An 18,244-nucleotide genomic window follows, 5' to 3' on the forward strand; every position below is an offset into this window, starting at 1 on the left:
TTATCCTGGAAGTCCAGATTTTGTCCTTATTTGGAATTGCAGTCTGTGAAAATAAATACATGGCAACGTATGAAGGAGTATCACTGGTGTTTTATGCAGGTGGTTCTTTTGGCTCTACTGGAAACCCTTACTAAAACACAGAAATGTCTACGACGTCCCACAGCAGTTGTTCCACTGGTTTCAGTCATCCCGAGAGCTGATGGCGATCCCTGGACTGTGGCCATGCTCTGGGCCAGTTAGTGCCTTGACTACATGAAGCCAGGGGATGGGCAAATCATCCCGACCTGAGGTTCACACCTCTCTGTCTGTTGTGACCGTCACCCCTTCCCTTCCCTTTTCCCCTTAAGTGATCTGGTCTTAAAGTTTGACCAGAGGATTGTGCAAAACGAGTAACTTGGTGATCTCCCATCCATCGCTTTCACTGCTAGGGGATAATATAATTGTTTCAGTTATATTTGTTTCCCCAATTGCCTACATCTGATGCTTTCATCTAAGATAGCAAACATTTTCCCCCAGGGTTATGAAATTGTTCAAGCAATTTCAATAAAGTTTACAAGAACTATACACACATGTATACATACATATAGACACACATGTGTAAACTCACACACACATATTTAACAATGAAATGCGTCACCTGTATTTCCTCGTAACGGGCATCAAAGAGTCCTGTGATCTCGGCATTGCGCCAAAGCATTTCCTTAAGAGTTGAGATTCTGGAGGTGCTCTTTCTATGACGCAGCCTTGTTGTGCATTTGTGTAACAGGAGCTAATTTATTTATGCATTTGTTCATGTGTTTATGTGTTAGAAAATAAAGCATAGAAGTAAAAAAAGTCTTGTTTTTCCTTTATACTAAGTGTTCACAGTTTGACTTTCTCTAAGGCTTATTAAATAATATACAAATAGCTACCATTCTGCTGAAATGTCACAGTAAATACATTAATAATGGCACAGAAGTGAAATGCCCCCAAATGGGAAACCATCCTTCATGACCTTCTCAACCTCTTTTCTGACTCAAACTTTACTTTGTGTATTGAAAGAGATATCTATTTCCAACAGAATATAAAAATAGAAGCTGATACAGAAAACTCATTACATGTAGAAGTTGAAGGGAATGCTCACACAGTAGATGAGACACTCTATACATGAAAAGGGTGCTTCCTATCAACACACTAACATCCCACGGAAATGCAACTGCACAAGGGCAGTGTCCGTGAACAGCTGAACAGGGTGACGACAAGCTGAAATTCTAGTTAAGATAAAGAACTGAAGCATGTAATGAGTGCCAAATCTGTTTTTTGTACAATTCACTTCAGCTAAAACCTACCTACTAAGACTAATTTGCAATTTTACCATTTTGAATAATAATAATAATAAAGAATGTTGAATCAAGCAAGGCACATTTCTTTTAGGCAAGTCTGTCTTTCACACCTTCATCTGGGCACAGTGTAGATTTCACTTCTTTATGTGTAAATCAGCTAATTTATGTCTGAGAGCCTTTGGTACAAAACATACCTGCACAAATAAAGTTCCACATGACCCAGAATATAGACTACAACATTGGTTTATCTCACAATTAAACACAGTCCAGAGGTTAACTAGGGAAAAAGAAAGCAGTCATGATTGGCTTGTTATAAAAAATATTTAGACTTTATCAGCAGCACTAAATTTTAAGTTTTTGGATATTAGACTTTGCTATAATGTCAGAAGGTTGACGTGATACCCTAAATTTACTTGATTAATAGCTTTTAGATTGCACACAATTTGAGGAGAATCTTCTGGCTTCCACGCTGTTTCCGATATATAAAGCATTTGTAAGAGACGTGTTAATGTCAACTGAAACAAAAACACACAAGTGTGCAGGCAGAGACAGCTCACCACCACCCATCAGTGATGTAACTGCCAGTGCATCTGGATCGAGGCAATTAAACAGGAGCATCCCACTGGTCAGGGCTGCTCTACAGTTCCTTGCTGGGGCTCTTCAGCAATCTGCGGGGACAGAGGAGACACAATGGCTCATTGTACATCCCGCTCTTCTTTTTTAGCTGTAGGCTTTCTGACCATAATACAACTTTTGAGATTTTTCTTTAAAGAAAAAAAACAACAACATTATTATCTTGGCATGTTTAAGCAATTTAATTACCTACAGCATTAACCACATATTGACTGCTGTTAATGTATATGTACGGAAAACTCGAGAACACGCCAAAGCCACGAGCCATTTTGTTTCTCATCACCGCTGACCCTTCCGTTTAGTCCGAATGAATCTGTAGAGTTGGCATTAAAAATTTAAGTACCTAAATGCATTAACCACAGACTGAATTAACTTATAAGGTAGGAAAAGTTCAAGATATGCCAAAGTTGTGGACCAATTTGTTTCTTGTTAATAACGACCTCGACATTTAGTCTAAATGAACTGGTTTAAAAAAAATAGGAAATGCTGTGTTTATCCTTCAGGAAGGCTTCTGAGTGACCCTTCACTTTTCAAGAAATGCCCGTATTCATTTTCTTAATGTATTTCCAAGAGTCTGTTCCATTTCTAGTCTGCCTCGTACTGTAAGAAGAGAAGTCATGTTTAAAGCCAGCAGAAATCCCAAGCCTTGTCACAGGGAGGGGGGACAGACAGAGGAGACAATCTCAAAATGAGTACTATGGGACTCCTCTCCAGGCCACAGAGGTCATACCTAGAGTGTATCTTGTCATTACAAGTAGCTTTCAAATCTGCTGCTCCTTTACAATATGGACGCTACACAGTTATGTATGCTTTTACTACATCACAACTAGGACAACAATCATACTTAACCAAGAGTCTGACCCCACCACCTCCCCACACACACACACACACACACACACACACAAATAGTGGTTGGGCTTATCCCACCTTCTGAGCTACCAATCTAGAACACGAGTGATTTTTAACCGGTTGCCTGACCTGTGGATTTTGGACTTGCCTTACATCTGAAGGCTAATGAACCTAGAATGACCCAGAGCAGCAAATTCTTCTTCACCTGAGTTTACTTAGGTAAGAATGGATGTTCAGATGTTTTATACAGAAGAAATGCTTACAAGACATTATATATTTAAACTAGTTAAGACTTAAAAACCAACCATGTCTATTCCTTTAAGCCATTCACGCATACAGAAGCACATTTTACATAAATATAGAGAGAGATGTCCATGGTGCGGAGGTGGTCACTTCAAAAAATTCACGTAACAATTGAATTAAAAGATAATAGAAAATGATCACAAACTTTTTGGAGACCCTGAGCATGGTCACAGGACAAGGACATTTCTGCCCCCTTAAATGCTATATGTGTCTTTTAAGATATTTGAAAACTGATTGTCTAAATTTCCCAGATTCTGTTTTATTAGGAGACAAAATAATGAAGTATGCCTTTTAAATGATCATCTCAGAATGTAACCAAGAATATTTTAAAACTGAAATTGGAGGGGCAAGGCTTATGGTTTGTAGAAGGCAGAAATGTCCATTTCCTATACCCTGGGATCTGTGAACATGAAAGACTTGCAGAGGTGATTAAAATGGAAGGGCATCACTCTGGTAGGGATCGCATTAGAAAGTCCTGGAGAGAACAGAATAGAGGTATCTCACGGGAGTTGTCAGTGGACGTCACCCTCTTAACACACCCAAAGCTGTGCTATTCGCTTTTCCATTTTTTGGTATATGAAACTCAGGATTGATGAACCTATAGGGACAGCAAGTAAAACAAGGGGCTCAGGGGGAGGGGGTACACTGGTGGTGGATGGGGGTGATGTTAAAAGTCCATGTGGAAAAAGAATGGTTGGAAACGGATTGTGGTAACAACTGTACAATTCTACTTGATGGGATTGAAATACATATGTTATATGTATTAAATCCCAATTAATAAAAAATTAAATCATAAAATTGACTAGGTTTACTGGTTGGAAAGAGAATGGTGGGACCCCAAGACTATGGCCCTTGGTCAACCTCCAGACAAGGAACCAAACTCAATTTTCAGGCAAACAACAGACAGGGCTATATAGTGGACGAATGACATTAGTGAAGATGCACTCCTTAGAATAATCAACGATTTGAGATCAAAACAGCAGCACTTGCTCAAGGACAAAGTTCAGAAGGCAGAAAGGGTTAGAAAAGTTGGAAAAATGGACACGGGGAACACAGGGAGGAAGTGGGATCAGTGAGGGCACATTGTGGGGATTGCAATCAATGACATGAAACAAAATGTGTGTGAACTGAGTGAAAAACTGATGTGATCTGTAAACCTTCACCCAGTTCACAGCACAAAGTTAAAGTAAACTAAAATTAAGCATCATGAGATGGGGAGATGATCCTGGAGTAGTTGGGCTGGTCCTATCTAGTCACATGAGGCCTTAGGACTAGAGAACCGTCCCTGGCTCTGGTGAGAGAGCTGTACCTTTGTGTGGTTGAAGGGTCAGAGAAAGGACTTGACCTGCCACTGCTGGCTGTGGAGATGAAGGAAAGGGGCCATCAGGTCCTGTGAAGAATTACAGCACCTCAGAAACCTTACACAGGGTGACTGCGTTGGAAGGGATTTCATGACAGTGGGTGTGGCTTTTGTTTTAAGCTTTAAGAGGCAGATAACAACACATGGGGCAAATAGAAAATGGAAGGGCCCCTGGAACATCCTCTTAAATGCCTTGTATCTTGACTGTCATAGATTATAATAGAACAACTTAAAAAAGCCAGTCTTTAAAAATAGACAATGTCATAATTCCAGCCCCAAGCCAGAAAATCATGAAAAAAACAAAAGAAAAAAATTCACTTATTTAAATTCTCTATTTTATGTTCTTTCTTTAAAAAGCCCAAACATCAATTCCTCTGAAGAGAGACATGATCTCTGTCTTCTATGGACTTACTTATTGGAAGACACTAATTCATGAAAGGAGAAAGCTAGTAAAGTCGTCTGATTGCCATCGGTCATCTTAGGCACCCACATTGGCACGGGGACTGTGGTAAAAAGACTGTCACTGTGATGCGCATTGGCAGCAGCCAAGTCATCCGCGGCCTGATGTGCCAGAAATCCAGCGAGAGAGGAAATTCATGAGGGGTGTGGAGAAAGTTGAGAGGCCTGGTGGTGTAGTGGTTAAGCTCTGGGCTGTGATCCACATGGTGAAGAGTTCGAAAACACCAGCAGTCTTGTAGGAAAGCTGCTGTGGCTTGTCTTTGAAAGAGAAACCTTCTCCAGGGAACTGATGACAAAGAATTTTATCCAAAAGCATATAGTGAAGAGTATACGCCTCAGAGTGAAGAAAATGAGCGCCAGAGGCACAACATAAATGTTTTGCTTATAAACAGATCAAACTGGAAGGCCATTCCTTTTCTCTCTTCCCTTTCCAGGACTTGGGAAAGCACATCACAATGAACCAATCAAATAAAAAACCTTGTTATGGAAGGGGAGACAGACAATAATCAAGATAAATAATCTAATGCAAGGGACTTTGGTGGGAAAATTGTACTTTAGTTCCACTTTTCCACGAACGGTTTGAAGTCTTCTCATATGTGACAGAGGGGAAATACTGCCGAGAGAGGGCACCGGGAGGGCTGTGAGCAGTTTTGAGAGAGTCCGTAGGGAAGGCACACTGCGAAGGTGACCCCCTGAAGGAGGGGATGGAGTAAACCATGTAGACATCTGATGCGAGAGCATTCCAGACAGGGCAGCAGCAGGAGTAAAGACTGAGATGAGAGCATCCTGATGTGCCTGAAGAAGACCAAGGACGCCTGGAAGGGGCAGAAGGGGGCCAAGGGGGAGTCGGCGAGATGAAGTAGAAAAGGAGTCTCTCGACACATGGAATTCAGAACAGGTAACCCTCAGGAACAGTAGGGGAGTAGCCATGTCATGGTAGGGGGATGGCCAGGGTGGGAGCGAAGGGGAAAACTGGGGGAACTCATCTCAAGGCTGGATATATAGCCCACCGCCCAGGGGACAAATAACAGAAATGTGGGTAAAGGGAGACAAAAGACAGGGTGAAACACGAAATAACAACAATAATATATAATTGATCAAGGATTCACGAGGGTGAGGGGGCAGGGGAAGAGGAGCTGATACCAAGGGCTCAAGTAGAAAGAAAATGTTTTAGAAATGTTGATGGCAACATATGCACAAGTGTGCCTAATACAATTAAATGATGGATTGTCATAAGGTTTGTAAGCACCCTCCCCAATACAATGATCAATTAAAAAAAAGTGGGAAAAAAAGAGTTAAAAAAAGGAAAAAAGGGGAATCTCGATGGCACAATGATTAATCACCTGGATACTAAAACAAAAGGTCAGCAGTTCAAAGCCACACAGCAGCTCAGTGGGAAAAGACCTAGCAATGTAATGTGCTTCTGTAAAGACTGCGATTCAGCCAACTTGACGGGGTTGCCACGAGTGGAAAATCATCTGGAAGGCACCTAGCAGCAGCGGCAGGTTAGGGAGACTCCCAGGTAACTGTGCCCTCCACGTGCCACGGAGAAGCCAACGGAGTGTTTCGCACAAAGAAGCAACAAGGGTTTTAAAAGGAACCCGCTGACTGTTATATGGAGAATAGACTCAAGCACAGGAAAGGCTGGACGCGTGGGGACAAGTCACAAGAGTTCAGTTAGCCCCAACTTATGACATATTCTAATGACGACGGACTGCTCTTAATGACAGTCTGTTTCGGTTGGTTTTATATGTCTTATGATTACTGACATATACACTACGTACAATGTTGCATTATGAAATATGCCAATCCCATCATCCCTCAGAGTTTTAGTTACAGATGTTCAAAGATCAGATTTACAAAGATACCATTAATAAAAAAGTAGTACTAGTGAAAACCAAATAAACAAATAAACAAATAAAGGAGGAATTCAGCTTACATCAGAACTGACTTACCACAGAGTCGTCAGAACGGAATTCCATCATAAGTCAACGACACAGTTACGAAACTCCCGATGCGGGCACTGATTGTGCCGAACTAAGCAGCAGAGGCAGAACTGGTAAAAAGTGGTCAGATGCAGGACATATTTTCAAAGTAGAATCCACGGACTTGTCAGTAATTTGACTGGATAGGAAGTAGGAGAGGAGAGGAAGAAAGTAATCAAGGACAATTCAAGGTAAGGATCTTACCTTGAATAACCGGAAACCTGAAGTTGCCAGTACATGACCACGGGAAATGGGCAGGTTTGATGGGTATGTGTGCGTGTGGCTGAGTTTTGGATATATGAAGCCTGAGATGTCCATGAGATATGTAAGTTGAGATATTAAATAGACAGAAATTGGATTCTTGAATTCAGAAGGTAATTCCAGACAAGAGTATAAATTTCCATATAAGCACCTAAAGCTGTGAAAATGAATGAGATCACCAAAGGACTGAATTTGGATATTAAAAAAAGACTGAGTCACGGTTCCTGGGGCTTACTGCCATTAAGACCCAGGGATATAAGAAGGTAATGGAGATTGAGAAGAAGAGGCCAGAGAGGTAGGAAGAAACTCAGAAGAGGGTGGTATCCTGGAAACCAAATGAAGAAAGTCTGGCCAGGAGAGGGAAATAATTCAACAGCGAGCAAGGCTACTAATAGGTCACAGGAAAAAAGAAGTGAGAAATAACCATGGAGTGTTACTGCACAAGGTCACTGGTGACCTTGACAGAGGCAGTTATGATGCAGGGGTAAGCATGAAAGCCTGTTTATGGCAGATTCAGGAGAGAATGGGCAGGAGTTCAATGGTGAATAAAATGAGACCCACAGTCCGTACTCTATGGAAAGGATGGACATTAATTATATTACACAAATGAATTAAAACTTATTGCTACAGTGAAGTTAGTCAATTACAAAAGGTCAAATATTGTATGAGACCACTGTTATAAAGGAAAGATCAATATAAAGCTTTTCAACCAAAAGCAAACTCTGATGGTTATGGGGGCAGGGAAGCAGTAGGCTAGAGGGTAGACAGGTGCTAACTTGGGTGAAAGGGAAGACAGTGTTCTACAAGAGGGAAAAGAAAAATCAAAGATGAGGCAGAGAAAGCTACTTGGAGGCTTGATAAGTAGTTCAAGTTTTTAAATACAAAATTGATTGTGCAAAATGTAAACCACCTAATTCACAATGAAGTTTTTCAACATTACAGCTGTCAAGATTAATTACTATACAGGCAGTTATGAATACACACTTCTGGACAACTCCTACCTGACCCTTACTGTTTTGTTTTTAAACATTTCCCCTCACTTTGAAGTAATTCAACCAAACCCTGCTCACAACACAATCACCATCCCCTTCATTTGCTGCACACACAGCTCTTAAACCACTGAAACAGCTTCAACAGTTTCTTGTATAGGGCCAAAATCCAACCCACTGTTGTCGGTGGATTCCAATTCACCGAGGCCCTGTGGGACCAAGAACTTCCCTCTCCATGCTGTAACTCTTTATGGAAACAGACTGCCAGCTCCATCTTTCTCCCGCAGAGCAGCTGATAGATTTGGACCACTGCATTTTGGGTTGGCAGCCACGTGTCTTAACCACTGCATCGCCATGGTTCTCTAGAATGAAAATAAGGCTAAACAAGGACCTTATGTACCTGGTCCAACTTACAAATTCTCAGACACAGGAACAGATTTTGTTCATTCCCTGGGGATCATCATATTTCATTAATTTTAAGGTAGATACATACCTACATACATGTGTGTTTTAGATTTGAGCATCTATGAAATAGGAATGTACCTTTAAGTCCCTGGTATCTTACACTTACATGTTTTAAGTTTTTCTTTTTTAAGTGGTACATATAATTGAGGTCAACTCATAGCAATCCTTTAAAGGATTTTTTGAGGCTATAAATTTTTATGGAAGCAGACAGCCTCATCATTCTCCTGAGGAGCTGTGATGGCTTAATCCACTGACCTTGAATTTAGCAGCCGATGTCTAACCCATAGTGCTACCAGGGTAGTTTGTAAACACAAAACCATCTTACATTTGAATGAACTGTGTACTCTGATAGGGATACTGACCAACCAGAGTAGTCATGAGAGAATCTTGGAGGAAGTGTTGAGTAAAGATAGAAATTAACTGGGTGAAGAGAGGAGGAGAGGACAGACAATGTTATCATTGACCAAGATCCTCATTATTTACAGTGGAAAAGCAGCTTAGCCTGTAACTGCAAGAAGACCCAAACGGGCAGGAATACAACAGAATGCAAGGAGAGCAAAGGTACAGGTGAATTCTGTGTATGAGGGTTGAACCAGACCACCTGGGCCAGGAAGGCGGTGCTAAGCCTTTGGATCTCTCTCATAAAACAAGAGAAAGTCTAAGAGCATTTTAAGTAGGGGTAGGCGATATAATCAGGGCTGAGTTTCAAAAAGATCATTCTGGCTACCAGGTGGGAAATGGGTCGGAGTGGCCCCAGGAAGGGTGAGGAGGTGAAGGGAAAGAGCCTTGCATTTATCCAGGGCACGGAAGACAGAGCATGTGTTAAGAGTGATGGTGGCAGGGATGAGGGGAAGTGAACTGTGTTAGAAATATCTAGGAGGTTAGAGGCCCAAACTTATTTATTATACCTATGTGTCTAGTATTTAATCACTAAATACACTGAAAACACGAGGCAATTATTTGTCTCTTAAGCAAGATTGTTAAAAAAAAAACCGTATATACTCGAGTATAAGCCAACTCGAATATGAGAAGAGGCACCTAATTTTACCACAAAACCTGCACTAAAAATGTGCTGAAAACTCGACTTATACACAAGTATATACGGTAATATGCACATGTTTATACTGTACATATAAAATTGGAAATTCACTGTTTCAGAAAAATAATTAGATCATTTAGATCTATAGAAAATACATTACAAATTCAGAAAATTTGTGAATACGTATGTGTGCATACATACATAGGGCTATGTGTGTACATATACATATAATATTTATAGTATATGAGCACGCACACGTATAGACATTGGTTACAACAATGCTCTCAAACCTAACAAGTGTGAGGATGGTGCAGGCTGACAAAAGGGTCCCAGTGACTTGAAACCTACTTGATGACAGCTAACAATAATCACAACAACATACATATACATCCAACTCCAAAACTTACTGCCACCCAGTTGATTCTGACTCATGGCAACCCTATAGAACAAGGTAGAACTACCCCTGTGAATTTCCAAGACCGTAAACTTCACTGGATAAGAAAGCCTCCTCTCCCTCCCACAGAGCTGCTGGTGGTTTCAAACTGCTGACCTTGTAGTAAGTGGGCAATGCATAACCACTACAACACCCAGGTTCCTTTATTCATATACATATGTATACACATATAAATTGCTTCACCAATGACTTCACTCCCAAATTAAATCACATGTTTAAATTTAATAAATATGTTTAAGTATGTAAAAATAGAGCCTCAGGATTTAGAGGGAATTCCCATTAAGGCAGCTGAAAAAAATGACATAACAGTATTGACTGCTATGTAACACATAGGTACAGTCCTAAATTTCATTCTAAAAACGTAGTAGAGATCTCAACAAAGATTCCCAAGAGTCCTTGTGCTACTGTTATGGAGGTGAGGGTGGGTCACAGAAAGGGAAGGGCTTCTGCTCCCCCTGACCTCCCCCACATGGAGGGGTGAGCTAGCGATCCCTGTATCTGCAGGCAGAACCCTGAGCGTACAGATTTCTTGGTAACACTGGTTTCAGATATGATGAAACCTCACTGTTTCATTCATTTACATACTTATCAACCACAGTCTCAAGATCTCTTTTCTCAGAGCAGAGTTCCTGTTCTGTCCTACTCAGGTGCCAAGAATGACAAAATGGCTCCCAAGAACATGATGAGCAGAAGCAGACCCTCCTCCCCAGGTCTCCTCTCCTTTAATGTATCTTGATGACTGATGGCATTTTAAATGTACAGAAAAAAGTCTAGTACCAAAAAGCAGGGGAAAAAATCCTTTTTTGGGGGGGGGTAAACATTTTTTGTAACAATTTCAAAGAGAAAATCCGTTCACAGCATCATTAAAAATGAAAGCAAACATCTGTACACTTTATAACCAGTCTGACTCATCTGAATTACCATTGCAAGCTGAGCATGAGTAGCCTATTTTCCTGTGCTCCACAGCAATGGCCATTGTCTGCCCGGAACGCAGGAGCAGAGCCACATTAGAGGAAGGTTGGGGCTCTCTGCATGGCATTCTTCCTCTTCTTCCTGCCTCACCTGACTTGCCCTCTCTCAAAGGTTGTATAAACAAGTGATTTCACTAACATATAAAAACACCACCTCAAAATGTGGGGCATCAGAAGTATCAAACCAAGAGTTCCTTCCTCCTTCGCTGGAAAGGCCAAAGATGAAACAGAAAAGATCCCCCACACACACCCTGACATGCAATCCTAAATTTCCTTTTCCTACTTCTTCATTTTCTCAGCTCTATCTCGCAGTGTTTCTATTAAGTGTTCAGACTGAAGGACACGTGGGCTGCTTTGCATTTCTTGGTGGGAGGGGTTATCACTTCTAGTCACAGCTGAGGGGTGGAAGGACTAAGAACTGTTGTAGAGAATGTTGACATTTTAAAACATATAAAAGCCAAAAAATGAAGAGTTATTGTTGTCAAAGGAATAAAGTTTGGGTATATTTTATGTAAGCTAAATTTATATATTACCAGCAAAACAATTACTTGGGTATGTTCTATGCTAGAGGTACATAGCAAATATTATGTAAGCCAGCACTCGAAATTGCTTTATACGGTGCATATAAAACTTCAACCTTGAAATTTTAACCTTAAAACGTTAGACATGACTTACATGGTTTCTTTTATGTATAGGCATTTGTAGTTGTTTCTGTAGATGCTAGGTATTTAAATCTGGTACAACAACAACAGTTTACAATTAGTTTTAAATGCCATGAACAAAATAAAATAATAGCAAGGTTAGCTTTCATAGTTATCTCTAGATTCAGTAACTGTAGAATATGTGCATTTTCCTCAGAGGTACTGATGGATATGCGTGGACCTAGTCACACCTCCTCACCTGACTGTCTTGCTGTGCACTGACATCTGTGCACCTTGCCAATACTCAAGACATGCAATTCAATTGTGAAGTCGGTGGCCAGGCAGAGCTAACTAGCCTGTGTAAACTGTAGAGTCATCAGCCTTTTGCTCTAAACCCAAATCACTATCCATTTTCATTTCCTAAACGAGTACCGACAGCTATTATGTGGGGCAAAATTATATTCTAATGTGCTTTAGAGCAGGGATTCTTAGATTCATAGAGTGGCTGGGTACAACGATAATGTCACAAATTTAAATGAACTAGAAATCTCCTCCTGCTCTCAATCCTTTTGTTCTAAGTAATTCCTCCCTTCTAAAGTAAGACGGAGTCACAATGTTTACACTGTTTTCTGGCATGACTCTTCAGTAACCTAAGCAAAGTATAAGAAGATAAAAAAACAGTAGTAATTTGTGTCATCGTATTATCTATTGGAGATTAAAATACATGAAAATGGGAAATTAATCTTAAAACTGAAAAACCTATCTGTTGGGCTGGCAGGGCTTAATACTGTGCCTGATTGTATTTTATGAATATAAGATTAAACCCAGATGAATCAATCCTATAGGAAAACCTTTCAATACTAGGAAATTCAATTTCTGTGCCTGATTAAAATCTTCTATTTGTTCCTTCTTGTTAATAATATCTGATTATTAAAGAGCAACTCGAATGGAATAAGCTTAAGGGGAGTAATTTTTTACCCCAATTCATCAATAAGATGGGCTGAAGCCAAGCACAGAAACATCTTTAAAGGATTTTCTCGGCCTCTTTCAATGGCCCAATAAAAGGAGCATGAATTCTGGAACCAGAATGATCTGGGCCTCTTGCTAGCTGTGGGGTCAGTGATATCACTTAACTTTAAGCATCATTTTTTTTTAACTCTCCTACAAAGAGGCAAACACCACCTACTCTGCAGAATAGAGAAGGGTCCAAAACCTGACTGGCCCTCAGTAAGTGGTATTTATGATTGTTTGGATAGAAAGAGAACAGGTATACTGATTATTCATGTGTCAGATATCATTCCCAAAAGTCTGCATGAATTACGCAATGTTCCTGTACAATGAGCTCAAGATCATGTCATCTTTTAGCAAACTCATCACTGATGCCTGTCACATAATTATTTCTCCTGAAAGGTCCTCTTGTATTAACATTTCATACTCACAACAACCCGATTTATTATCCTCATTTTACAAATAAGGAACCAGAGGCTCAGAGAGGTGAGGCAATTTCCTCAGGGTCATACAGCAGAGAGTCGCACCATGGCGGCAATATGGCTGCAGAGCTTCCCTTTGGACCACACTTCATTACCGAACCTGTAAAAAGTATTATTGCGAGAACAATACTGAACACACACAGTGTGTTACATTCTGTGTTAGGCATGAGGATTTTATCAAAAGTCAGCATCTATAACCTATAAGCAATTATACTGCCTCCACGCTGTGACTCAACAGTCATAATTTTTCTGTATTATTATAGTAATGTCCTTTTGTACGACTTATTTCATAAGCAGCACACAATGCTAAAAACTATGGCAAAACCATAATTTACTTATAGAACTTATCAGGGTTTCTACATCAACTCAATAACTATGAATACAATTCTTATTGAAATTAGTTCTTTAAGCCAGCATCTTTTAGAAACAGGTTGAAAGCATATTTTTCCTGTGATTTCTATAGTGTGTCTAACATATTACCAAAATGGGCTTTAAAAATAATTTCTGATCACTAAGAATATCTTAAGTTTGACTCAAATGTAGATCAAAGTGAAAGGTAACTGCAAAAAAAAAAAAAAAAAAGCAAAGGAAGGCAGCTGGAGTGGTATTTAGATGCCCACAGGTAAGAACAGCGAGGCTGTGACAGGAGATCTAGGTTTCCTGTGTGTTCTCTCAGTCTTTTCCTCTGATCGTCTCCATCTGCAATTTTCACTTTCTAAATGCATCAAGAGCAAAATAGTTTTGCTTCTGACTTCCTGAAAATATTTTATGAGCTATAAAAATAGAAAACTGGCAGTAAGTAATATAAAACTAAAGAGCAATCATAGATAATGGATCTAAAAGTGATTTTTAAAAAGTCCTTATTGCCCTTTTCACTTTTTTGTTTCAAAGAACTGTACCACCCTGTACTACCAAACAAGGATGCACATTAAAATTGGACCAGTCGTCTCATAGCAGTAGGTCCTGGCTTTTACTTTTCTTGAGTGGAAACAGGTTGTTCAGAAGCCAAGTGGGTTAGCAAAAGAAATGGAATTACATTCAAGCTCAGCACAGGTGAAGGTTATTCTGAAGAGCAATGCTTCCCATCACCCCCAGTTTGTAATAAGTAATTACAAAGGGATCAAAGAGCAGTTAGTAACATGAAAATCCGAATAGAAAAGATGTGATTGATCTTTTAATAAGGTGCCAAGCACGTGATTAGCATAAAACTACTGGTTTCGCAAGGACCCTCAGCTTAGACTGGATGACATTTCTCTGACTCCCTGTACAAAGGCAGTGCTCACAGCAGACTGGATCACAGTGCTCACCTGATGCTGTCTGTCTTCTGGCAACCCCTGGCATATGGCTGAAACTTGCCGGAATTCCCCCAGGTTTGATGACTTCCCGTCCCTCCTTTTTATTGATTGTCTGCGATTCCCTCAGTTAAAAACTTGCATCCTTTGTAGATTTCAAGTCTTATCAGTGATATGATGCTTGCAAAGTTGTGGGCTCTTGAGTATTTTTTTTAAGAGGAAGTCTGAAGGTCCCTGGAGGTCAGGCTTCAGGTGCCCTGATTGAATCTCTCATTTGCTAACATACAAACCACTTGAACGTTCGCCTTTTACCTTCCTTTGTTGGCTTGAAACGCCCGGGAGAAAGTGAAAGCAAACTGTAGAGAAGCTTCTTTTAAAATTATTGCCTAATAACTGGCATTTCATTCAAACCATGCCTTTTTGTGGGTGATAGCTAGCATTCCACGATCCTCTTCCTTCTTGATTCAGTCCTCATGGGATGACATCAATGATTTTTTGGCAGTAAAAAAAAAAAATTCAATTCGTGACTCATTTCACCTCCTCGGATTTTCAGGCTTAACTTTATTTGTGCGGTTTACTCAAACAGTGACTTTCCTTATGAAACCTTGTAAGAACCCTCTGGAAAGGTTACTGTGGAAACGGCAGGGACTGGGGGTAGGGCTAGAGAGCAGGAGATGCCATGACAACCTTTTTCGGGTTTCCCAGGAAACGTGGGTTGCTATGGGAACTGCATCAGTCAGGTCCGAATTAGTAACTTCCGCTGGAAGGGGTGTCTGCCACTTTTAATCTTCGTGTGATACTGCAGAAGCTTATCCCTCAGAAGCATTAGAAATGTTTTCTCTCTCAGCAGCACTGAAAACATCTGCTTCTAGACTTTTGATAAGTGTTGGCTGGGTAACATGCACGGAACTTCTGCATGAGAATTAGCTGTTAATCTAATACTTTTGAAAGGCTTATTAACAAGTCAAAAAAAGAGTGAAACTAATTAGTCAGATCAGACACCTGGGGCATTCCCCTTTGCTCAAAGTTGCAGAAACGCTTCATATTCCGGAAGGAGGAAGGTTCAACTAGATCAAATAAACTTGTGGTGGGGTTTACAAGTCAATTGGTCTAATTCCACTTTCCATCCACATAGCCACCCGGGAGGTCCTTGAGCTAAACATTCAACACAGGATCTGGGAGGGTCCACCCCGCTGAAGCATCGTGCAGAATCTGCCTGCGTTACTCAGTAAGGGGAAACCACCTTTGAGGTTAAACCGTTACTCACTCTAACTGCTCTCTAGTTTCAGTTCCCCCCCAGGATGTGCTTTTTTGTTTGTTGTTGTTGTTCTTAAAAAGGGAGTGTACAAGAAGCCAAGTTTAAAGCGACAAGTTTGTCGTTCTCACTATTAAGAGGGGGCGTGGGGGAGGGCGAGGAGTGCAGAGAGGACGCAGGCCACTTGCAAACAGACACCCGTTTCAGTCTGAAGCGGTCAGAAGGAGAATGGCATGCGCGCTCCACTTCCCAGTGCTCTGTCCGTGATGAATGGTCTGGAGATGCAGAAAACACGACCGAGGGGGCACATTCCACACACTACCGGCCACAGCATGTCCCTTGGCTCACATGTTACACATCCGTGAATATCTTCTTGATGTTGACACAGGAGTTGGGGTTATTGTTCGTGGTGGCGGGGGCCGTGGAGTTGCCCGTCTTGAAGGGGGTCTGGGGGAAGGCGCTATGGTTCATGCCCCCCTCCTCGATCACCATATACTCCGACTTGCTCAGAGTGGAGTTACTCCGGGCCTTGCGGAGCTCCTCGGCCGAAGAGGAGAGGTGCTGGCAACTGCCCACGTGCATGTACTGGGCTTGCTCTTCCCCCTCGGTCTCGCGGTGGTAGAAGTAGTTGAAGTTGGAGACGATCACGGGGACTGGCAAAGCAATGGTCAGGACGCCGGCGATGGCACAGAGGGACCCCACAATCTTGCCCCCTATGGTCACTGGGTGCATGTCCCCGTAGCCGACGGTCGTCATGGTGACCACTGCCCACCAGAAGGCGTCCGGGATGCTGCTAAACCCCGAAGTGGGGTCGTCGGCCTCGGCGAAGTAGACGGCGCTGGAGAAGAGGATGACCCCGATGAAGAGGAAGAAGATGAGCAGCCCCAGCTCCCGCATGGAGGCCTTCAGCGTCTGCCCCAGGATCTGCAGCCCCTTGGAGTGGCGCGAGAGCTTGAAGATGCGGAAGACCCTCACCAGGCGGATGACCCGCAGGATGGCCAGGGACATGGCCTGCTGTCCGTTGCCTTGCCGCTCGGCCAGCTCCGTGCCCAGAGTGATGAAGTAAGGGATGATGGCCACGATGTCGATCAGGTTCATGATGTTTCGGGAGAACGTGGCTTTGCTGGGGCAGGCGAAGAAGCGCACCAGCAGCTCGAAGGAGAACCAGATGATGCACAGGGTCTCCACCACGAAGAAGGGGTCCGAGAAGCTGGAGGCGCCCGCGGGCGCGCCCGCCGCCGTGCCGTTGCGGGGCGCCTCGGCCAGGTCCGGCGACGACGGCGGCGACGCGGGGTAGTCCTTCTCGTCGCGGAACTCGGGCAGCGTCTCCAGGCAGAAGATGACGATGGAGATGAGGATGACGAGCACGGACACGATGGCGATGCCCCGCGCGGGGCCCGAGCTCTCCGGGTACTCGAAGAGCAGCCACACCTGGCGCTGGAAGTCGCGGCGGGGCAGGGGCCGCTCCTCCTCGCGCAGGAAGCCCTCGTCCTCGCGGAACTTCTCCATGGCCTCCTCGCCCAGCTGGTAGAAGCGGATCTCCTCGGAGAAGATGTCGATGGGCACGTTGACCGGGCGGCGGATGCGGCCCCCGGACTGGTAGTAGTAGAGGATGGCGTCGAAGCTGGGCCGGTTGCGGTCGAAGAAGTACTCGTTGCGGAGCGGGTCGAAGTACCGCATGCGCCGCTTGGGGTCGCCGAGCAGCGTCTCCGGGAACTGGCACAGGGTCTTGAGCTGCGTCTCGAAGCGCAGCCCCGAGATGTTGATGACCACGCGCTCCCCGCAGCAGTCCGGCTCGCCGGCGGCCGGCAGCGGCTCGTAGCGCTCGCAGCCCCCGCCGCCCTGAGGCGGGCCCGCGCCGCCGTCGGCCGCCTCCGGCTCCAGCAGGTGGTCCCCGGGCACCACGGTCATGTCTGGCGGCAGCTCGGGGCCGGCGGCGGGCTCCGGGGGGCCGGGGCTCGGCACCGGGGGGGCGCCGCCGCCGCCGCTCGCGGGCTGCTGCGGAGGGTGGGCGCGCGGGCGGGCGGAGGGCGGCGGCGGCGGCGAGCGCAGCAGGTCGAGGTGCTCGTCCATGCGGCGGGGAAGCGGCCGCTGCGGGCCCGCGTCGCTCCCCCTCGCGCTCCCCGCCCCGGAGCCCAGCCCGCCGCCTGTTGCTGCCGCCGCCGCCGCCGCCGCCGCCGCCGCGAGGCTCTGTCTGCGTCTGGCGCGGCCCGCCGCCGACTGCCCGCCGCGAGACGCCGCCTCAGCGCTCCTCCTCACTCCCCCGCCCCCTCCCGCGGGCGCGCGCCCGCCCGCCCCACGGCGTCCCCTCCGGATTCCCGCCCACCGCGCGGGCGCGCGCCCCGCGCCCCACCCGCCGGCCCTGCCCCGCGCGCGCGCGCGCCCCCTCGCCCGAGGCCTGCCCGCCTCAGCGCCCCCGCGGTCCCAGGGCCCCAACCCGCGCGGCCCAGCCGGCCCTCGGGGAACCCGGCCGCGT

At 44.2% G+C, this 18,244-nt stretch overlaps 1 protein-coding gene across 1 annotated transcript; it reads right to left on the reverse strand.

Annotated features, from left to right (window-relative positions):
* Positions 1 to 898: 898 nt before the first annotated feature.
* KCNA3 (potassium voltage-gated channel subfamily A member 3) lies at positions 899 to 17,841 on the reverse strand. The gene is made up of 2 exons (XM_075540301.1): positions 14,529 to 17,841; positions 899 to 1,990 (listed from the first exon to the last, which is right to left on the reverse strand). The coding sequence occupies exon 1, from the start codon at positions 17,839 to 17,841 to the stop codon at positions 16,120 to 16,122; it is 1,722 nt and encodes a 573-aa protein (XP_075396416.1). The 3' UTR covers positions 899 to 1,990; positions 14,529 to 16,119.
* Between the last annotated feature and the right edge of the window lie 403 nt (positions 17,842 to 18,244).

This window comes from Tenrec ecaudatus, chromosome 1, assembly GCF_050624435.1.
Source record: "Tenrec ecaudatus isolate mTenEca1 chromosome 1, mTenEca1.hap1, whole genome shotgun sequence".
In the NCBI taxonomy this organism is placed as follows: Eukaryota; Metazoa; Chordata; class Mammalia; order Afrosoricida; family Tenrecidae; genus Tenrec; species Tenrec ecaudatus.